At 42.5% G+C, this 23059-nt stretch overlaps 1 protein-coding gene across 21 annotated transcripts in view; it reads left to right on the plus strand.

The window, feature by feature from the left end:
• The window catches only part of LOC125321404 (rap1 GTPase-activating protein 1-like), a 57422-nt gene continuing 34363 nt past the window's right edge, over positions 1-23059 (plus strand). For 3 of the 21 annotated variants that reach the window (XR_007201532.1, XM_048294191.1, XM_048294190.1), the window contains exons 1-8: positions 3223-3483; positions 8388-8481; positions 8936-8971; positions 14169-14216; positions 15326-15364; positions 15484-15675; positions 20632-20735; positions 22821-22899. Coding sequence is in view for 16 of the 21 variants with exons in the window: in XM_048294191.1 (XP_048150148.1) it covers positions 3440-3483; positions 8388-8481; positions 8936-8971; positions 14169-14216; positions 15326-15364; positions 15484-15675; positions 20632-20735; positions 22821-22899 (636 nt within the window). In the remaining 5 variants the exon portion in view is untranslated. The other 18 variants (XM_048294186.1, XM_048294187.1, XM_048294199.1 and 15 more) reach the window with 14 other exon arrangements.

Consider the following 23059-nt stretch of genomic DNA (forward strand, 5'->3'; position numbering starts at 1 on the left):
CACCTCTGGAGCTGCCAGTCTGTCCCCTTCTGCCAGGGCAAATCTTCTCTGCTTAAGAGCACAGCTGCTCCACAGGCTGGCTGTTCAGTCGACAATGATCTCTAGTTTCAAGTGTGACAGCACCGACCTGCTCGATCTCCATTCAGCTGCAGGTGGGGGCAGCGGAAGAGAAAGGGAGGGAGGGAGGGAGAGGGAGGACACTGCAACCTACGTGAATAATTGATAGTGCAAGGAAAGGAGAGCAGCTGGGTTCCCTGTCTCCATCTGCTCACCAGCTGGGGATGAGAGATCCTTGCTCAGGTAGGGGATGAACAGCTTAGCTGCTTTTATTCTCATCTTGCTTGCAATGCCAATTAAAAATATTTTGCATCTAGAAGGAATGGGAGCAAAGATAGGTGGGGGAGGGTTGATCCAGATCTTCTCTGCTGCTTACGTGGCGTTGTGTAATGGATAGAGTTTGGGGCAGTTTCAGCCTCATCAGGGAAAGTGTCTGTGTGCTTTTTAAAAGACATTGTGCTATTCTGCATTGTGTAGAGAAGCAGTTGCAGAGAGAGAAAGGGAGAGTGGAGGTGGGGAGAGCGGATGTCTGTGTAGGAAATGAAACAAACTAAAGGGATAGAGGGGCATGAAACAGGGTCTGCCCAGACTCAAAGGAATCCCACCCTGATTATGTCAGTCCTGGACATAAAATGAGGAGTCCAAGTGCACTGCGGGAGGTGCTGTCTGTGCACACCCGGTGCTATATTTAGAAGCTGTGTGCACAGATCTGTGGAAACAGCTGATGTGAAAACATGTATGTTTCTGTCTGTGGATGCAGCTATGAGTTTGTGTAATATTGAAATAAAACTTAAAAAATTACAGGTTTTGCCCTGAAGAGTTTACCCTTGAAGGATATACTGCTGTGTTTATGTGGTACTGCGCAGCTTCCATGGAGCTGCTGATGTTCTTACAATGACTCAATTAACAGAATTGCAGGGACCAGTTTCTGTGTTACAGCTAAGACAGACTTTTCCTATGAGAGCAAGATAAAATGCTAATAAAATTAAACGCATGGAAAAAATCTGCTAACAAAATTTGGGAAAATACATAGCAAAAGGTATAGACACTAATTACTGTGATACGTATATTAACGTGCCTACAAGGATACCTGAAAGAACAAAAACTTATATGCCAGTCCCTGAAACATGCAATAACTATAAAATGCATCATGATCTATGCAAGTATGGACACATATAGGGATTAAAATCTGAGACTGTGAGTACACTGGATTAGTCATATAAGAATGCAAGTATCAATAGGAGCTGATTCTACTTACTACAACTCCAGGCTTACATTAGGTGATATTTTTGCATCAGCAGGGTAAATAGTAACAGTCGTTACCTTGATTGTAAGTTGAGGAACAGAAAGGGGTCCTGTGATTTGCCTACATATGATTTATTCATATTGTTATTGCTAAAGGAGGCTAATTAGAGCAGCAATTAGGGTATTTAATAATTGTTTGCTGTTTTGCTTATGCATGTTGAGGGCTTTGTACACAACTGGAGTTAGACAGAAGGTTAGGTAAAGCTGTGAGACAGTTAAATGAAAGCTGAGCTCAGTGTGGTTTTGTATGTGAACAAAGTTGGCTCTTGTCTGTCGTGGCAAGCTGCCGAAGAATAAGAATGGCAGAAAGACCTGAGCCTCTCTGTATGCTTTGATTTCACCATGGCCAGGCTTGATAGTGCTGCTGATAATGACCCTGAGATGGGGGAGGGCAGTAGTTACTGCTGGCAGCTCTCTCTAACAGCAAAAAATAATGTCTCTTCCTCCTTCCTAGATGCAGCAGAAATGGCAAGCTTGGCTCTTTGCCTTGGTCCAGTCACATCTCTGCTCAGAGATTCAGGTGAATGAGTAAGACCTGCTTGCTCAGAGGGCAGCTGCTGTATTCAGTGCCCTGGGCCCATCTGTGAGGCATTTGGGTTGGAGTGAGGATGTATTAATTGGCCCATGCTCCAGCATCAGATCTTCTGGGGAATTAAAAGAGGTAGACAAGAGGAAATTGAGTCACCTGGACTTCATGCAAGTTACTAAAAACAGCAAGCGGGCCCTTTCTTTGTCCATTCAAAGTTGTGACCTATTTTGATTCCTTGCTCCTTACAGTCTCTTTGCCCATCCACAGACCCTTGGAGTCCTCATAATCATTTCTATGCAGGTCTTTCATGAGTACAGTTTATAGGAAGCATTATGATAAAAATGCTGCATTCATCCCTAAAACTTTGATATAACTCCTTGCTCTCTGCATTTTCATTTTCTTCCCCATCTCTATCTGCTATCTCATATTTTCTGTCTGGTCTGTCTGCATACTGTTTGCACTCTTCTTTTGCATCTTTCTAGCTTTCTGGCAAATTCTGTCTCCTGTTCTGTGTTTCCTTATATCCCCTTCATGAGTTAGAACAAACCCGGTGCAAGGCTGACATTTGGCGTAAGGTTGTAGCTGCTGCTTTTTTAGGTCTTGATGCAAAGAGAAAACATGACATCATCCTGTGGAATGAAACTGACAAGCGCAGGAAAAAATACGTGTCCAGAAGAACTCCGTGTTCTCATTTAAACACAGGTACATGCATATTCTTGCTATGACAGACCATCTTCTCATGCTCAGTTTTTTTGTCAGGAATGATGATCTGTTGATGAGTCAATGCAAATACATGTGGTCAAGGGGTTTGTGACCCCTGAAAATTTGAGCTTCCCTAGTTTTCACGTTGGATCAGGGAGCTATTTCACATAAGGGGTGCAGAGCCAAATCTCTGTGGTACTTGATGTAGGTCAGCTCCAAATGCCAAGGATTTGGATTTAGTGGGTTTAGTATCTTCCTAGCCTTCCCTTGAAGAGAATGGGGATTTCTGGAGAACTGCTTTGATGCTCACTTTCCTCACTGGACACTGAGAGCCTGGAGATATGATCTTGTTCTACAGCAGAGTTGAACAAGGGACGGCTCTGCTGTCCCTGTCTAGGCTGTGGCTGTGCTACCCTCACGGACAGCCCGGAGAGCAGCGTCCCTGGCCCGGCTGTCCCACCAGCTGCTCCTGCATGCTGTGCGCCATCCATGGGCTCCCAAAACGGGGGGCTCCAGGGGGAACCGCTCTGCCACAGCGGAGGAGGGGCAGAAGTCATCACCCCATCCCCCCTTGTCTCCTCTTCTTCCATCCCTCCTCCTCCTCCTCCTCCTCCTCCCCTCCGTCCTCTCCAGAGCCGCTGCCCGCCGGGCCCGGTCCCGGCCGTGCGGGTCCCTTTCCTGTCTATCCGGTGAATCCCGGCCCGGGAGGAAGAGGAGGGGTGGGGGCGGGAGCCGCGGCTTCGCAGGGGGCCGGCAGGCAGCCTGTGCCCTTCTTCATGGCGAGGCCGGGGGAGAGCAGGCTCCCGAGGAGGGAACCCGGGAGCTGACTCAACGGAGCAGTCCAGCATGTTTTCCCGGGAGCACGGCTTCCCTGCCGGAGCCAGCGGAGGGTAGGTACCGGGACCGGTGCCGGCGCCGGCGGCCGCGGGGCCTGGGGCCGTGCCTTTCCCGGGCAGCCCGGGGACGGGGGAGGGCAGCGGCTGCCGGCGTTTGGAGCGCAGTGCTGGAGCAGCAGGAAGAGTCCTCGCGGGTTGGCTGGAAGGGCGGAGAGCCGGGGAGGGGAGAAGGCGATGGCCGTACCCAGCCAGCAGGTCCGGCTCTGGCTGTGGGCCCGGCCCTCGCTCCCTCCCTCCGTCCCTCCCGGCCCCGCTCCGGCCGGGGGAGGCGGGCCATGGGGCGGCATCGGGTGCTCCTCTCCCGGGAGGGAAGGAGGGAGGCTCGGCGGGCTTTCTTCTGCCGTCGTGGGAGTGGGGGATCTCTCCGACTGGGACTTCTCAATTAAGATTAGTTTCTCTCTGGAGTTCTCCTTTCTCTTGCCCCGTAGGGCAGTACCTGGCAGGCAGGAAGAGCTGGCGGGGTTCTCCAGGCCCTCCCGGTACTCTGCCCACCTCTTTGTGGGTGCACGAAGTCCTTAGCACAGGCTGCCCACGAATGGGAGCGGCGGCCTCCACGGGAGAGAGCCAGAGAGGAGTTCGGGTGGAAGAGAGGTTCCTTACTGGAAGTCAAAGTCTGGGGGCAAAAAGTTTGTGACCAGCTGAGAGCAAAACGCCTTTCATCTGTAGTGGTTGCTTCCTTTTCCTAGCTCTGCTTCAGTAATTAATTCTCTTGAGTTCGAGGAATCTATGTGTAAGCAAATTTCAAAGCTGTACAGGTGTTCTGAGAGTAGGGCTATTCGTGTCATGTTTTCAGCTGTCTCCACCAAATACCTAACAATTGTATTTGGTAAAGCAAACGCATCTCTCTAAGGCAGGAACAAGGGAGTGAAACAACAGAAGGTGTTGCTCAAGAGAAGTGGTTGTCCAGAATTTTCATTACGAGCATTTCAGGCCTGTTCTTCTCTCACATTACCTTCAGTTCTTTAGAATTGCCTGTCCCTTCTAGTGAAGGATTTAAAAAATGTATTAGTGTCTCCCTGCAAGAAACTCTTATCAGGCTGGGACACCAGTTATTATACTGATTGTTGTTCCATTGATAGCTGCAAATCATGCTGTGGTGTTTCTCCTATTGGAAGGCTTCCAGATTAGCAAAAGTATTTACAACAGCTATACACCTGCTTCCCTGTGAACTTTCAGGAAAACACTTACCTGAGGATTTGGGGCACTTGTCTTTTAGAGTTCAGCAAAACCCCGTGTGCTCTGGAATATTTATGAAATAATGTATGAAATTCTGTCCAATTTGTGTTTTTCTTAGAGCAAATATTTGCATTGACTATGTTATTGAACTGGCTCAGCTACAGCAGATAGCAATGATTTTGGAAGCTGGGTAGAGAGATCCCGTGACTGAAATAGCAGACGATGCTGCAAGACAGGAATAGAAGGCGTGAGAAGAGTTGTAGTGGCTTAGAGATCTGCACAGGTTCTTCTTGTTCCATTTCAGAATTGAGAGTGGAATTTATCAGTGGATCAGCATTGCCTACATTTAGTTTGACTGCCTGATTGAAATTAATGCACTGGCTACTGTCAATAGTAAAATCCCAATTTAGCCTTCTGCATTTTCTAGGCCTTATGCTTCCCCTTGTTGCCGTGTCCTAAGAATAAAGCTTCAGCAAGTATACATTTGCACATAAATATTCCTCTCCCAATCTGCAGAATTTCTTTCCTTTTTCAGAAGGATGATGTTCTTCTTTTCTGTGATCAAAGAGTTTGAAGTTCCAATTTTAAAAGAAGTATGTTCCCTTTCTGTAATACAGTCTAGTGCATTTCGTTCCAGAAATTAAAAATTCCAGAAACTGAATGTGGACTTTAAAGCAATAATTATAATAGCCCCAATTTTTTGTGATATTTTATTAAAGATAATGTGAAATCTAAGGTATTCTCTAGGATTTTTAAAGGCCCGAGGCATATTCCTAATTTGGGATAATTACAGAATTGTGAACATCTCTAAATGTATGGTAAGACTGATGAATTTGGCATCTTCTGGACTCAGCTGGACAATAGAACTGTACTAGGATTCAGTGGTAAGGAACAGTTTCTGCCCAAAGTTTTCCAGTCAGTCCAAAGTGTTGAGATGAATTCATGGTGAGAAGACAGGGGCAGGACTGGCCACACTGACCTCATGTAGGAACCGCCAGATTTCCGTGATGCAGGTGTGTATTTAACTCCTCTGAATGATTCAGCATTCAACTCAGCGACATGCCAAAGAAAACACTAGCATGCAACAAGGCCCCAGGACATCCAGTTGCACAAAAGGTTCTATTGTTACACTTCTTTCTGAAAACAAGAATTTATCAAATTAAGCTCTTACCTTTTTAGGGCTCACAGAACAGAAACTTAAGAGACAGTGAAAATGTTTCATCTACTGCCTTGGACATAAATTTTGCTCATCCCAAACATTCTTCAAGTAAATGAATAAGATGATAAATAAAGCATGTATTAGTATAGTATTAATATTAATTTAAATTACATTTGCCATCAAACTATTTAAATATTTATTTTAGGTTTTCAAGACTAACTCCTACATCTTCCCTCCCAGGTATTTTATGGCATTAATTTCTAGGTGCATTACACAGATCTCTCTCATTCGAATTTCAGGAGAAAACTATGGGATGGAAGCATTGTGTTACTTTGTGTGGAGGAGCCTATATGCAAGTTACATGATGCCATTGGGCCACTAGAATGAACTGTGAATTGTCAGAGAACTGGTGAGCGTTATGATTCTAAGAGCTTGTGATAGAGTAGTTTCAAGATTACAGAAATATGTTGTACCTCCGTACAAGAGGGAGTGTAGCCACTGCTTTCAAAGCAAGGGTCTGCATGACCAGTCTCAGCATGGAAGCAGTAGCAGTCGTGCATCTGATAGCTACAGGACAGCAATTCTTGATTGCATTATAGGATTATTATATGTATTGTGTGATGGTTGTATGGCCAGTGATGAATGGTGTCTCTCGAGCTCTGTCTTGGGACTGGTGATCTTTAATATCTCTTACCAATGACATAGACAGTGGGACTGAGTGCACCCTCAGCAAGTCTGCAGATGACACAGAGCTGAGGGGTGTGGTTGACACAACAGAAGAAGGGACCATCCAGAGGGACCTGGACAAGCTTGACGAGTGGTCCTGTGAGAATCTCGTGAAGTTCAACAAGTCCAAGTGCAGTGTGCTGCACCTGGTTCAGAGCAATCCCAGACATGGGCACAGACTGGGAGATTAACTCATTGAGAGCAGCCCTGTGGAGAAGGACTTGGGGGTTCTGGTAGAGGAAAAGCTAGACCTGAGCCTGCAGAGTGTGCTTACAGCCCAGAAAGCCAAACATATCCTGGGCTGCATCAGGAGAGGAGTGGCCAGCAGGTTGAGAGAGGCGATTTTCCCTCTCTACTCTGCTATTGTGAGACCCCACGTGGAATACTTCACCCAGCTCTGGGATCCCCAGCACAAGAGAGATGTGGACCTGTTAGAGTAGGTCTAGAGGAGGCCACAAATATGATCTGAGGGCTGGAGCTCCTCCCTACAAATACAGGCTGAGAGAGCTGGGGTTGTTCAGCATGGAGAAAAGAAGGACCAGGGCAGACCTTCCTTCTAGTACTTAAGAAGGGCTTATTAAAAAGGAAGAGCGACTTTTTCCCGGGCAGGTAGTGACAGGACAAGGGGGAACAGTTTTAAACTAAAAGAAAAGAGATTTATATTACATGTTAGGAAGAAATTCTTTACTCAGAGGATAGCGACGCATTGGAACAAGTTGCCCAGAGAAGCTGTGGATGGCCCATCTCTGGAAGTGTTCAAGACCAGGTTGGATGGGGCCCTGAGCGATCTGATGTAGTAGGTGACATCTGGCAGAGGGGTTGGAACTAGATGATCTTTAAGGTTGCTTCCAACCCAAACCCTTCTGTGATTCTATGACCACATAAAAATCACATTCATGATTGCATTACAAAGTAAATGAGTCCTGTCTCTTGTAAACCTGTGCTTAGCTCCCAGCCTCACCTATGTGGCCTTCACCATGGCTTAACCTCAGTTTGTGACTGCTAGTAAAAACTGTGAGTGGCATGGAATGTTTATTAAGTAACAGTAGGAGAGGTGCAGCTGGCAGTGAGACTGTCTGTAGTGCCGTGGGCAATGCTATGTATGTCTTCTAAACTACAGCATATTGTTTGTATGGCTTTTTATTTTCTCTTCTTTGAATGTACACACTTCTCTGTTTGTACACACTGCTGCTCCAGCAGGGACCATAGTAATAACATATTTTCCATAGCAGATGTGCAAACAAAAGCTCACCTAATCTCCATGCTGGCTGTACCAGCAGTGGTAACACAAAACTGTGTCTGCCTCTCTGTAGGGTGTTACCAGTTCTGTTCTAGTGCCATCTCTGTTATGCTCCTGTCTTTGAGACTAATACCCAGGCTGTGGCAGCTGGGGCTGTCCTTTAGGAGTTGATTTCAGTGGTGGTTCAGAACTACTTTCATCCTTTTTGATATGGTTCTGTTGTGAGATCTGATTACAAAGCTTCTCGTGAGACATGTCTTTATTGTGCTCCAAATCCATGATGGAAGAGGAACTTGGCAGAGAAAGATCATTCAGCACTTACATGACAGTTGTGAGGAAAATATTGTATGTGAGCAGAGACAGAGCAGTCAGAAGCCAGAAAATTTTTGCTGCTACATCCAGGATGTTTGCAAGTTCAGCCGCCTCTGGGATTCTCACAGGGAATGACAGCTTCCTTACAGGCAAGAAATGGCCTGGGGAGAGGAATGGTAAGCAGAAGGCAAAGGAGACACTGCAAGCAAGCACTGACATGTTGAATTCTCTTAAGAGTTAACTTTTTCTTTCTTTTTTTTCCTTTTCTGCCTCTGTCTCTTGCAGGAGGTCTGAGGAGGCAGTGCAGGGTTTCAGTGATGTTATAGACTCTCCCACTGAAGGTTTTCCATGTGTCCTCACTCCTGCTGTCCCCAACAAGGTAAAAGCAGACCATGTTTGGCCCAGGGTTGGTGTGTGCTTTGAGCAGAAGTTACGTGTGCTGAAGAAATGACTGAAATCAAGCTCGTGTGCATGCATGTCTTACAGCTATAGTTGCCTCCTTCTGTGAGAATCCTAAACTTGCTAATTTGATCAGTTCTTATGCCATACTGTGTCAAGTCAATCTGACCTATTGAAATAGAGAAATTCCTGATACCTAACTGACCGGGCTTCAGGTCAAGCTTTTGCAACACAAACTGAAGACAATTTGGCCACTTGTTTTGTCCATGCTGCCAATTACGGAAGAACAATTCCATCATGTCTTCAGCAAACAAGTAGTTCCTTTGTTATATGGAAGGAACTGTTGGCTTCTTCAGTATCTGAGTCACCAGAAGATAATGTTAGCTTCTGCAAATGTCAAATTACTTTTCCCTGTTGTCTTTCCCTTTTCACAGACTGCGGACTTGTTTGAGATGATTGAAAAAATGCAGGTAAGGAGAAGTAATTCTGTCAAACTTTGGGATCTCTTAATTTTTTGTAGCAAACAAATAATCAGCTACTATTTGTCCTTTCACTTCACTCAGAATACCCGTTGATGCGGGCTTGCAGAATTTTTAGGTCTTCTAGGCTCAATCTCTTACTCTTCAATGGGATTTCAAAAGCATTTTTCTGTGTTCATTTTTCCAGTCAGCATGATGGAAGCAATAGACACAGGTTATTATAATTCTGTCTGTTCTTTGCAGAAGTGTGATTCTGAGAGAAAGTCAAAGTCGCAATAAGGTATCTCTGGCATCTTCTTCAGGAAACTCTGTTCTGCTGGGTAGCAGGTATAATGGGATGTTAACCTAACTGCATTTAGCAAGGTCAGACAGTTTAATAAATAACTACTATAGGTCCTGTCTTTAACTTGTGCAAGAAAGAAGGACTCTGGCTTAATTCTTACACAGAAATACATGCATTTAGCTGCATATATAATGTTATAAACTTAAAATAGGGCTGAGTTGGTTTTTTCCACTTTTCTGTATCAGATAAAGAAATAGTAATATAATAATAGGCTTGTTATATACGTTAAATATCCAACAATAAAGTCTTCAAATTTTTCAGATTATGTGTTCTCAGAGCATCCTTGCCAGGTTACCAATAGTTTCCCTGAGTGGTGCACCTTCTTTAAAGTGCTGTGCTTAACCTTGACCTAACATAACACATAGCGTGGCACATAACTCCTGCCTTTTATTATGTGCAGAAATTAAACTTACCAAAACCATTTAACTTCTTTTCTGGAATTTGGGTTATGAATCAGATTATGAATATGAGGAAAATGCCAGACTTTAGTGAGACTATAAAGGTGAGGAGGTAGAAGGTAGCAGCAAAATGCTGAGTATAGAGTTATGAGGCTGAAGTCCCATTTGGCAGACTGGGCAAGGAGGAGTGTGGGAGGGAGGGGCTGAAGGTGTATCTGCCATGTATTCATGTGTAGACAGACACAGACCTTGAAACCAATTTACTAACATCCAGACTATGTTTGGGATGTATTCTTGCTGCTTTAGAGTAGCAAGCTCTGTAAGTGTGCCTGGCTCATTTAACTCTGTGCAGGAAAGTAAGCTTGAGCATGTAGATCTGCTTCAGTTCAAGCACATATTGAAAGGTTATGACGGTCCTTCCCAGGCCTTTTGAAATATGGATAAGAGAGAGTCACTACCGTGTGTCCCACAGTGGAAGACTGTTGCTTAAGATTGTCAGTGTTGCTCAGCTCCCAGTTTACCATATGGAAAATCTGACTGGATTTGCACCTCTTTAGTTAGAGAGATAACAGGGAGGTGATGAGAATTTCCAAGGCATGCAGACTGCCTAATTTTGCATCTATGATGTTTTCTTAGCTGTCCATTGTTAAGCCTTTATAGCATTTGTTTTTTTCTAGTTAAGCTTGTTTTGTCACCTGACTTGCACTAGGAGAATCAGTAACTGCTGTCTAACAGACTTTTTGAAAGTTAAATGTTTTCCAAAAGAAAAAATTATCCTAATATTTCTTCCTAATATTTTTATTATCTTTTTCAAGATTTTTACTAGTTATTTTTTCTCTTTTGTTTGTTTTTGCTTTCCCTTTCCTTCCATATGACTGTGACTATCCTTTAGATTTGTTGAACCATTCTTGCAAACGAAATATGGGATTTTCATAAGCAATCAAAGTGAGTAAAAGCCAAAGCAGGAGACTTGAACATTTCTCCTATAAAATAATAACAAAAAAGCCTCAGGATAGAATTGATTTTTGAGTACTTTAACAATTGGATTGGAGTATAATTGTTCAACTGAAAACTAGGATAGCCATTTCACATTTTGTGTGATGAATTAACAGGTAATTTAATTTTTTGCACTGAAACCAACCCCGAGATCTGGGGAAGAAGTTTGCCTTTTTTTTTTTCTTTCTCTTTTTTCCTTCTCTTCAATTTTATTATACATTTCTTGGAAATGAATGAGCTACTGGTCACTTTGTTCTGTGCTTACAGACATAGTGCAGTCACAACAAATACTGTATTAAGGACACTTAGTAATATGTTGTTCCTGGATTGCTTTGCAGTGCAGGCAATTGGAAAACAAGGAAATTTTATTTCATCCAATAAGCTCAGATATTTCAGATCTTCGTATGTTTGCATAGCCAATGCCTCTTCACTTGACTGCTTTTGTTCACTACCTCTGTTCTGCATTCTTATGGTTTCTTCATATTCTTTAGTCTTGTTTTCTCACAACTACTTTCATTGTTCTTTTTCCTGTATCCCCTTTTGTATCCAAGTTGCCTATTTTGAACTAGGCTCCCTCAAGGCACTGCTCTTTCCCCATAAAATATGTGCATTATCATGTATTGTTACGCCACGTTGGACCCTGACTCTGGGTCTGGACACTTTTTTCTCTGTCATTCATTCTTCCATCCTGCTCAGGCCAGGTGTTTCCCCTGTACAAGACCTTGGCAATATGAGATTCCCAGACTGGTGCTGTCTCCAGTAAGCTACCCAGGGAAACAGTGAGGGAAAGCCTTTCCTTAAAGGCAGTGCTGCAAGCCAAACCAAATCCAACCAGAAGGATGTCTCAAGGAGTGGCTGAGACTGCTGCAGTTTATTCCTCTCCGTTTTGAGGAATGACAGTGTTCATCAAGCAGTTGTTCTTCCCATGCTTTGATTCTTCCAACAACTTGTGCTGTAAGTTTCCTGTGGTCCTGGTTAGCCTTTAAAAGAAAGCTTTGGACTGTACAGCCCAGGGCTGCATTATTCTTACCTTAAGCTTCACTCCAGAGGAGAGGTTGGTAGATTTGAACTTACATCTTCTGCTTCCAGGCTACCAGGAGCTTCCTTAACAGTGCAGAGTCATGGAATGTGCTGGTACATTCCTGTACTCTCTATAGAGGCTCTGATACAGAGCTCCTTTACAGCAGCCCAGAAAGTTTTCCCTCAGGCCTTGCTGAGATACTGGTCTCCTACCAGGACCTCCTTTGAAACTAGAAAATTCTTGCCATTATCAGATCTGCCAAAAATGCCAAGGAAGGAGAGAGAAATATTAGAAAATTGCAATTTCCCAATCTCCATTTTCAAGTGCAGAAAGCTCATTGTGCACAGCAAGTGTGTCCCTGTACTTCCCACAGTTTGTTGCTGCTTTGTACCTATGTGTCCCTCCTGTCTCAGTCCTGTTTTGACAGTGCACAGGACTTTCTGTCTGTTTTCCACATCCCTGTTTCAGAACCTGGTCTTCCTTGTGAACCTCAACTCAGAAGGTTGACAACTGAAACTCGAGACCACATCAACAAAACACTCTTTAGCACGTACATTCCATGCACTCGACTTTTTCCACCTTCACAACTTCCCTAAATGCAAAATGGTTACTACCTCTGCAAAATATAAAGATCTCTTGTCACCCTGTTTTCCATCTTAATTTCACAACTCACCACATCCTAATAGTTGGTTGTTCATTTTGTCAGTGCTGTGTACTGACATCACAATTCAAAGCATATATTCTAAAGTTTTGCTATGAAGAGTATTTCCAGCCTGGTATTTGTTTAGTCTCCACTGCTGAAAACACAAAAGAAAAACAATTTTGCTGGGGAGGGAGTGTAACTGTCTCAAAGCTCAGCTTTTGTGGTTTGATCTTGTGACACCCTGTAGATAACATGTGAAGCCTCTTTCTCCTATTATAGCTAAGGAAAATAATTTGGTTTTTTGTTATCTGCTCATTGTTCCTTCCTTGCTTTACTGTGTTTCTATATTTAACCAATTGAAATTTGTTGTTACTGCTATTTTTTGTGATTGAACTCAACCTCAGACTTCTGAAGAATAACCTCATGCATCCACAACTAGTCTCCCTTACCCTGGAGTTTAGCCATACTGGTTTAATTCTGATGTTTTTAAGAGTTTTTTAAAGGTGTTAAGCATTTGTTGTATACTCAAGGTCTTGCTCTTCATGATTTCATGAAAGTTTAGGTTTTCTTATGGCTTCTTCTTAGCTTTTTTTAATAAACTTTCTCATTTTCCTAAAACCTTGTTTTTATGTGAAGTAGATGTTGGGTTTCTTTCTTTTTTTTTTTTTTTCTTTGTTGCTCCTGCAAAGAGCATCCTGATTATTATGAACCCTCAATAGTAAGGTTGCTTTTGCTCAGTGTTAGTGGTGCTATGCTAGCAGTTTTTGCATCCTGTACAGCTGGAACATTGTCCAAAAGTTTTATTCCTGAGCCTCCTAAGTCTCCACTGTAGCGCTCCTCTGAGATTTACCTATTTTTACCAGAATCTAGTTGACAAGCTAGTTCCACTGTAGAATATGTGCACAGGCATGGCTGTTATCAATCCAATCCTGCTTATTTTCACAACAAAGTCAAGAGCTGCTTATCCTGTCTGGAATCCCTGGTTAGCCACTCCATTAAGCAGTCACTGATGGTATATAGAAATGTAGTCTCAGCATCATGTTCCAGTATGAGAGTTCCAAGATTTAGGTGACAGTAGTTGAATACTCATGTACTGTGTGTAAGAGAAACCTACATTTTAGATCCTGATCCTCACCTTCCTACCTGATGATGCAAATTCTGCTTCTTACTCTTCTGTCTGTGAGGCTCACTTGGACTATGGCCTGTTGACCTTCATATATTTTGGTCTGGGCCTCTGCTCAGTCTGTGTTGGGGCTCTCTTCTAAAATTGTCCTTTTCTTGTGTGATTCTGCTGCAGAGGTGTGGTGGAAGTGAGCTACTTTGCCGTGGTGAGAAGGCAGAGGATGGAATAGCCTTAAGAAGGAAAATCAAGTCTGGATGCCAACTCCTGATTCAGGAAGAAACTAGGGCAGCCTTTTGCCCTGTTGTACCAACCCACCTCGTAGTCATTCAATTTTTTTTTTTTTCCCCCCTTGGGACAAGAAGGAAGGTAGCTAGAAGAGATTAGAGAATCAGTTTGGGAGATTGTTTTTAATATCTGCCAGTTGTCTGCTTTTTAAGAGGTGTAAGCTTGGGGGTAGCTTTTCAGTTTTAATGCCAGATTAGGGGACTGGCCAAGTTCTAGCTTCACTTTTCATTTTTATACCGATCTTCCAACTTCACTTAAAATGGAAGATTTTATAGAGGGACAAAATATGTGTATTGAGGATATGAAGAAGGACACAGAGGGTAAGTGAAACAAACTTGCTAAAATACAGGATTCACTGTCTGTGACTTTATGTTTCCAGGGGAGTCGTCTGGATGAACAAAGGTGTTCCCTTCCAGCTCCTCTCAAGGTCAGGCCAAGTCGTTATTGCCTCTTAAATTGCTGAGAATGGCAGATAATTACTGACCTGGCTTGCAATATATTTCATACTGGAATGAACAGGGAGTCTACAAACATCCCAAGAACACTTCTACGCTTGCTGTTTTTATTTTCTTTTTTTTTCCTAGTTGCAGCACAGGAGGGTGAAACTATGTAGATGAAGTAGAATTAACACTTCCCTTTTTCTAATTTAAGTGGTTCCAGTAAGAGTTTGTTATTATTAAAAGTGTTAGTTTTGATTAAGTAGTTTCTTAAATTTATTCAATTTAAGAGCTGTAATAATATTTATAAAAACACATAGTACTTATTTCAGTAGTCCGCTGGATGACTCATAGAGATGCTACTAGAAAGTTGACCTGTTTTGCCCAATATTAAGGCAATAAGGACAGATTCCCATCTTAAATCCTCAATGCTTCCTCTCCATTTCTTCAGTCTCAGCTCAGGCCCACTAACCTTAAAATCAAACTTGACTTTGATCTTGGGATGACGTATAAAAAAGTCACAGAGAGAACTGACATAGCTTTATTCTGACAGAGATAGTCAGTGCTCTTTGTGGTGATGGAGGGAGCATCCAACTGGCAGAAATTGGCTCAGATACTGCTTCTGTTCTCTGAGTCACACCTCAGCATTGCTCGGATGCATACCACAGATCAGCCATGGAGATGACACAGCCTCAATCTCACTGTAAATAACAGCACTTTTTCTACCATTCCTACTGTCATCCCTGTCTGCAGGACAGCAGCTGTCTAACACTGTGTGGAAGGAAAGGACAGAGGTTGTCACTCCTAACCACATCCAATTTGTCTATGGTTTGCCCGCTTCCTTCTTTTGCATGCCTATATTCTCTGTAGTTTCAAGGAGGAGGGTGGGTAAAATCTGACTCCTAAATTTATTGTTCTCAAAGTTTTATATGATAATGCTGAGACCTTGGAAATGTAGTCTGACCTTAAGTCCTAAAGTAAAACTCTAAGGTTGACCTAGGGCAGAATGGAAGCTGGGGGCACAGCTTGCACAATCATGAGAGCATAATACTTTAAAAGATGTCACATGTTTTTTGCTAATGGCCTGTTCTGATTTCAGACAGAAGAGGAGTATATTCCTTACCCCAGCATCCATGAGGTAGGTTAGTACTGCTCTCTTCTCTCTCTGTCCTTTGACTTCATTGGTTTTTCAGCTTATTGGCTTTCCAGCTTACAGACTTGTCAGTTTTAATGTTTGTTCTCTGTCCTTCTGAGTAGGTATTACAGAAAGGGTGGCCATATCCTCTCATTATCCTTCCCCAGTTTGGGGGCTACTGGATTGAAGGGACCAGCCACAACCTCTCCAGCTTGAGTCCAGCTCTGTCTGAGGTACCCTTTTCCTGGAGTGGTAAAGTGAAACTGGAAAGTGACCCTACAGCCAAGCTGTACCGCAAACATTTTCTGGGAAAGGTAAGGGTGACCTTCAGAGCCTTCTTTGCCCACCCAGCCACAAGGCTGAAATGTTTCTCAGACTTTCTCTGGTGGACTTAAAAATGTCTGCACTGCTGCTACATTTCAGTTCCTTATGATGCCTTGAACTGATGTAAATGAGGTGCACGCTACAATATGGTCTGTGGTGTTTTAAATTGGTCATGTCCCATTGTGAAATGTGCATCATCCTGTGCATTAATAGAAAGATTTGCACAGGAAATGCTTTTATTTGGTTAAGAAGGTCTTTTGAGGCTCCTATACAGATACCAACCTTGGGGTAACAAGTGGAAAAAAGTGTAATAGTATTGGAAATGGCGTTGTTTTTAGAGGGGACTTCAGCACTGACAGTGCAAGCTCCTCACTAGGAAGCAGAACAGTCCATTTCCCTCCGTGTATCTTCATTACGGAATGTATATGATGAAACTGGACCATGTGTTTTATAGCTGTTGATTTAAGTAAGTTTGGTGCTAAATGTTCCATGACTTTAAAAATTCCAATTTGACACATAGGGAAACAGAGCTAGACTTCATAAAGTGAATGTTAAGTGGCCAGCCATTAAGGTCCATCTGGGCAGGCCTGTTTAGGGATTCGGTTGATTACCAGATTGAATCTCAGGATGATATTAGCCATAAAGAACGAGTGAGAAGAACCCATGATCTTTTCTGAGATTTGGTTCATGGCATAAGGAGGTAAGGAAGCCTGACAAGGATGCTCACGCTGCATCTTATTCGGTGATCTCCCTCAGTGACTGCTCAGTAAGTTCAAAACCAGGAATAGGTGGTGCTTTGCACAGTGCTGGAGACCTGTTCTACAGTATTTGGGCTTTTGTCAGAGTGATCTTCTGTAGCAGATCTTGTTCCGCAGCAGTGGAAAATGATATTAATATGATCTATAAATAATTAGGGGAAAAAAAGAAGCCTTCCTGGAGGTTTCCCCTCAAGACTGACAGATCTGCTGTGTAATTTGTTCATGGACATTTATCCTGTAACCTTCTGGAAGCTTTCAGTATGCCACCTGTAATTATTTTTCTGTCATGGTAAATTTAGGGTTGTACTTGAAGGCTTCCAGAGCCAGATAGGATGATAGCCAAATTTGGATATGATTTTTTCAGTCTGATTGTAGGATTCACTGCTGACCTGGTATCACAAAACAGTTGAGGTTGGGTGGGACCTCTGGGGCTCATCTTGTCCATAGTCCTGCTCAAGGAAGGTCATATCATCACTGTTCCTTCTGAGTTAGATCCAGGACTTCCTCTGTCATCGGGCTTCACATTTGCGAAGTGCCCAACCATCGGTGCCTCAGTACTACAGAAAAACTCTTTCTATGTTCTTCCTTTTCTGGTGTCCAGTGTTTTATTCTTTGCCTTAACTGACATGAATGTGTGTCCATATTCAATTAAACATGCAAGTTTTTGAGCAAGCTACTGTCAGAAAAGAACAAGGTGAACAGGACTCTTGTCACAAAAAACTCTACCCATGATGAGAAAACCTTGCCCATGGTTTAAAAGCTTAGTTAAGGTGAGAGCTCAGTGCTTTTCCACTAGAAGAGTATTTCTTCAGTGCAGAGAGTTAGTGATAGCAGTGATTTTGATGCTGTGTTGGGTCCTTTTTTTGCTGATAACATGGGAAGATTATTTCAGCAATGTCAGGAAAGGTCTCATGCTTTGAATAATGGCCAACAGTTCTTAGCTGAAGAAGAGTCTGAAAGCATCATGTGGTGGGGGAGGCATAGACAATGGTTTAGGGAATATCCTTTAAGCAAGATGGGAGATCAAAGTATTGTGTGGTACTACAGACTTAATATGCATGTCTCTGTTGTGGGTGTGCATGTGTAGATCGCTCAGACTTGGACAATTCTGTGATACTTTTTGCAGAACATCTTACAGCAGACCCTGTAAAACAAGCACCAAAAAAAGTGCTGGAACATTCAAGCCATAGCTCAGTTCCTTTTCTTTACCTCATGTATTTTATATGATGATTACACAATAATTACACAGTAATTTAGCCTTTAAGGAAGAAGGCTATAAAACCTTATGTCTTATACTGTGAAAATTATTCAATGTCTATGTTGTTTTTGAAGGCTGCAATGAAGAGAAGTAGCCTGAAGCCGTGAAGGATTTAGTAAAGGTGCACCGTGGAACTGCCAGTCAAATAAACTTAGGGTGCAGTTTCACAAGCACTTGCATCTCTCAGTGCTGATGAGAGAAGCTTTCTGCTATGCATTCATATGTGATCATGTATTTCTCCTTTATGCTGTCCTCTCTTTGTGCTGGTTAAAGCTGCTGCAGATGGCAGATGTCTTACTGGCTTTAAAACTTCTTGGGCAAACTGTCAGCATTCCTTGCGTGTTCTGTTAGTCTTTTCCCTTGGCCCATGGAAGATACTTAATTGTTTTAACAGAGATCTATTTGAAATCTAGATCTGGCTTTCAGACTATATTAAATGTTACAGAAACTGCTTCTGGGGCTGAACAAATTTGTACTTAATACATAGGTCATCTCAGCTCCAGGGTATCTTGTCATCACTGACTTGCAATGTTCAGTATCAACTGTAAAGCCTTTTGATGGTTCCTCTCTAACTCCAGGACAGCTAACAATAAAGGCTGCTGTCCACTGAAGGAATCTGAGTCTGACTTCTGTTGCGTATGTGTTTTTACAGAGAAAGAAAGTCATAAGGAGTACATTATAGGTTTATTCATCCATACAATTGCTCAGATCTCAGTTTAAACCCCAGGCTTACATTCAGGATCAAGCTACATAGCCAGAGTGGCTTTGACAAAAATTCAGTTATTTTAAGACTTCCACTAATTCTGGTGCCCATTCCACAGTGAGGATTGCACCCATTTGTGCAGTTCTGCCTGGCTATGTCAGCTGCAGAGCTGATAGCCCAGTCTCCAAAGCAACGGAGATCCCTCTCTATCAAATCTGTTGGGGTCTGGCTTAGAAATCTCATCAAAAGGCATCTTGATTTCTGGTCTTTGCAACTCAGTGTTACTTTTAGCTGCAGCTAACCTCAGGCTTTGGTTCCTCTTCTTTTGCTTTGCCGTCTAGTTCTGGTTTTTTGTTGGCATTGTGCCATCTTTTTCCTTTACAGCCTGTCTTGGGCATCCAGCCTGGCATTTGACTTCTTTGGTTTATGAATTTTGATTCTAGACTTCAACTCACTGTGGGACATGGTCTTGCTTTGCTCCTTGAATCTGTCTCTATTCCTCAGCTGCTCTGTCTTTCTGCCCTTGGTTACTGCACCTGATTCTCGTTCACATCCCAAAAATCTGTTAGTATCCTGAAAGTCATGGTCAGGAGAAATAAACTGTCCTTTGTGGCTTCCTTTGATTTCAGCTTTTCTTCCCATGTACTATTATTGACCAGTGTGACAGATCACACTGGACTTCTGTGATTTGAACACTGCAGCTAGAGGCCATATTATTCTGTGTGCATCTTGGCTGCTCTTAGACCTTACCTTTTCCAGACTGTCTCGTTTGATCAGCCATGGAACGTCTTGTCCATTAGTCAGTAACAGGGCAGTTCTGGTGTTGGTTTTTTTCTGTCTCAAAGAGGAGGCGAGGACAATGGCATCTTTAATACTTAAAAAAGTTAGATAGCAACATCTTCACATTTTGGTTTAGGATAGTGACTATAGTCTTACTTATTCCTATTTTTTGTTTCAAGGAGAGGATTGGTTTATGTCTGTTAACTTCAAGTTGGCTGTGTCCACATAGATATCAGAGTATTTCACTAGATGTGTCTTTATTTCTGACAGTGAGTCAGAACTATGACTAATACAAAAAATTTAGACAGCAAAAGACAATCTTACCAGTGTGTTGAGAGAGGTTGTGATCTATCAGAGCCAGAGCAGACCTTCTAGGCATATATATATATATATGTATATTCTATATATTCTAGGCAAAAGACTGAGGAAGGAGCTGACATTTTTTACCAAATTACACTTTGCTCCCAGTGAGTTCTTCACTAATTTATTGTGCCTGGAGTATTCCTTTCACAGAACATATTCCAAATCGTGCAAGTTTTGACTGTACAACTGAATACAACTTACTGTCCCACTTCCGTGTCATGCATGAGGATGCTTTTCCGTTAGGATGGTGGGAGCGATCAAGGCATTTCTGCACAATTTCACCTAAATAGTATTTTTGTTGTGCTGGAGGTTTCCATTCATATCCTGTGTCAAAAGGCTTTAGCCTTTTGAGGTTAGAGATGATATAGCAATATATATGATATAGCAATATACAAAATACACTGGAACATGGCTGTATACCCAGGAGAAATGTATGGCCACAGCCACTTATGTATAGAGACTGTGAAAATGTTTGCAGTATGTTTCATTGTTTGACTGAGTGACAGTGTTCCAGGCACACTCCGCTAAAGCTCGGGCAGTGTTAGTGGCACTGTGGAGAACAGTCTTCGTCTGCAAAACCTCTTTGCTTACTGACTGTATCCTTCCTGGGATGTGAGCACTCTTGGAGGTCAACCATATACCATATTGATCCTGCAATCATTACTCTTTAGACAGAAAATTCCCACAGCCACATCCAGCTGAATGTGTGGGAGACACTGCTTAGTCATGCAGAATCTGAATGGATACAGGGAAAGTCCACAAAAGATACGATTTTATTTACAAGAAACTCAGTTTCTTCAAAATGTGTTACTGAATGTTCTAATACTCTTCCTTCTCAGAAGCTCTTCTGATGTTGGACAGGTGGGGAGGAACTGAACTGACTGGATGCACTTTGACTGATATGCTCATGCACTGATGATCAAGTGGTCTGGAAGACAACATATGCACATTTTGAAGCATGCTATTGCTAATTAAATTAAAAATTAGCTAATCTTGAGTGACGGGTTGTACGCAAAAAAAGTAACCTGGTGAGCTTCTCCAGGAAGTGTGTTGGGAATAATACATTTTGGTTTCCTGTTTGCAGGAGCACCAGAACTTTTACTCCAGTGACATGTCCTTGGGGTACCTAGTACTTTCTGTGAAGTATGAACAGATCGAGAAGCAGGAAAATCTACGCCTGTTGCTGAGGTAACAGTGCCTGTTATTGACGTGCACATAACTTGCGCTTCCTCTGCATAGATGTGGGTGTGAGTTTCATGTCTTTCTTCTGGAGAGAAAAGAAACTGCAAAGAAACCTTTGAGCCCTTTTTCCTTGCCTCCTGCTCTTGAGTTGCTCTCAGCAGTTTCCTTAAGGAAGCTGGTGTGGTGCTTACAGGTGCATCTTTGTAGTACCTGTGTGAAAAATACCTGTTCTTCCCTCAAATGGAAAGTTTTTGTGTTTATTCTGTGTACTTAAGAGACATGTGAGTACTCTCTAGGAGAATATGGATTGCCTAATGGAGGACAGCCTAGCCCAGGCTTTGTACTTGAGATCACCTTGAAGGTGATCTAGAACATTCCCTAGATTCCCAGGGCAGTCTGTGAAGCCATAACCCTTAGAGAGGGTTTTGAAGAGAGATACTACCTAGAGAGAGCTGCTGAATGAACTAGAAGGAGAACAGAGAAGGATCTTGCATAGGTGAGAGGCTGCTGCAGAGAAGCTTTTTACCACACTACAGTCTGGATGCACTCCCAGTAGGCAATATGCTACTGGAACCAAGTGATGTACAGTTGCCACTGACAAGGATTTGTTCAGGACTGAGGGAAAAAAATGGTTGCAATAGTGACACTGAACCATGCCATAAATCAAGTCCCTCCTGATGGGAGAGAATTTTCTAAAAGTCCTTGCAAGGAGTTTCAAAGAATAAACCGAGACTTTTCCTGGAGTTTCAATGCTGCTGGATAGTTGTTTATTAAGTCTTATCTGAGGAACAGAGCCACTAGCGTGGCCCAGGCATAACACAGAGCACAGAAAGCAGGAGAGAAGTCCAATTATCAAGATTTACATGGCCTTTTAAAGATAATTTAACCAATACTTACTAAAAACGTATATTATTTTCACTTTCCTACCAATTATTCAGTAACACGGGCAGGAACTGCAGAATTCTCTATCCAGTCATTCCAAACTACTTTTACTGCACAACATGGAGTAGTAGAAGAAGGAGAAGAAGGTTTAGAGAACAACAACAATCCTCCATGTTGATATTTTTTACTCTTATCTATTTACTACAAAGAGAAGCCCAAAAGCTCTAAATTTTTCACCCTGTGACAATCTTACATAGTAGTCTATCACCTAATTCACACCACTGTATTTTCTAGTTCTTGTCTGACTGTTGGTAATTTTTTTCCAAGGTTGGAGGTTAAAACAGTGTTGTTCAGGGGGGTAAGAACCCTTAAAAACAGGCAGAGAAATATTCTAGCACTCTGGGTTCCTACAGCATAGGAATTAGCTATAAGACAATCACTGGTGGGTTTCCTTGAGTGTCTGCAGAGAATGCTCCAGACTGCCAGCAATAATCTGGGAATAAAGAGAGAGCCTGTTTGTGAGCTGTGCCTGGGAATGTTTATCTTCCTATGTGGAAGACACCAGGAAGGAACAAAAGGGTAGTTATTGCTCTATTAAGATATTTTATTATATGCAGTACTTTTTGCTCAATAGCTTGTTTATAATGGTCTGAAGAGGCTTTTGACAACCCAATATTTCTTCTTCCTTAGAAAGATATCTCTCCTTAAATACACATATAAAGAGGAAGGCAGCTTTCCTCTGTCAGCTTTCTGGAACAATGCTACACCAGTTTCTACCTCCTTTACTCTGCTTTCCTAGGCTGTTTCTAACAGACCTTTTAACAATCTTTCAAGCCTTCATTGATCGTGGGAATCCCTTATTATTCTATGACCATGAATTGTATTTTGATATTTAGATTTCTGTGAGTGAAAATGGTGTGTGTGGGAAAGCAAAATATTTCTTCAAGGTAGACAGGAGTGTAAAGGAGCAAAGAGGCTAAGGGCTCCTGTTTTGTCTTCCTCTGCTCACCACAACAAGTGCTGGGCAGTAAGAACTGAAAATACTTTGCTTTTCCAGTGATTTTATGCACCAGGGTTGAAATTAACTCTCTGGAATTAACTGCTTTAATGATACTCTGAAGAAATGGCTACTCTTTCTTTAATAAAGAGCCAGTGTTGCTTGTGTCTCCCTTCAGCCATGTCTCTAATGCCTTTTTTGTTTTGTGTCAGGACTCGTACTGGCACCAAACATGACCTAATTCCCATTTCCTGTCTGAATGAGTTTCCCAATGCTGTTCAGATGGCAAAGGTGAGATTCATGCTTGCCTGTTTGTCTTAAGGCCTTATTCTTCAAGTTACTTTCACCCTTGTCTTCCCATTTCCCTCTTCTTCTACTACTCCCCAGTAGAACTATCATATAGTTCCCTTTTATCCTTCCATTTACCTTCTCTTCTTTCTCTTCTAATTTT

The sequence above is a fragment of the Corvus hawaiiensis genome, chromosome 2, assembly GCF_020740725.1.
Source record: "Corvus hawaiiensis isolate bCorHaw1 chromosome 2, bCorHaw1.pri.cur, whole genome shotgun sequence".
In the NCBI taxonomy this organism is placed as follows: Eukaryota; Metazoa; Chordata; class Aves; order Passeriformes; family Corvidae; genus Corvus; species Corvus hawaiiensis.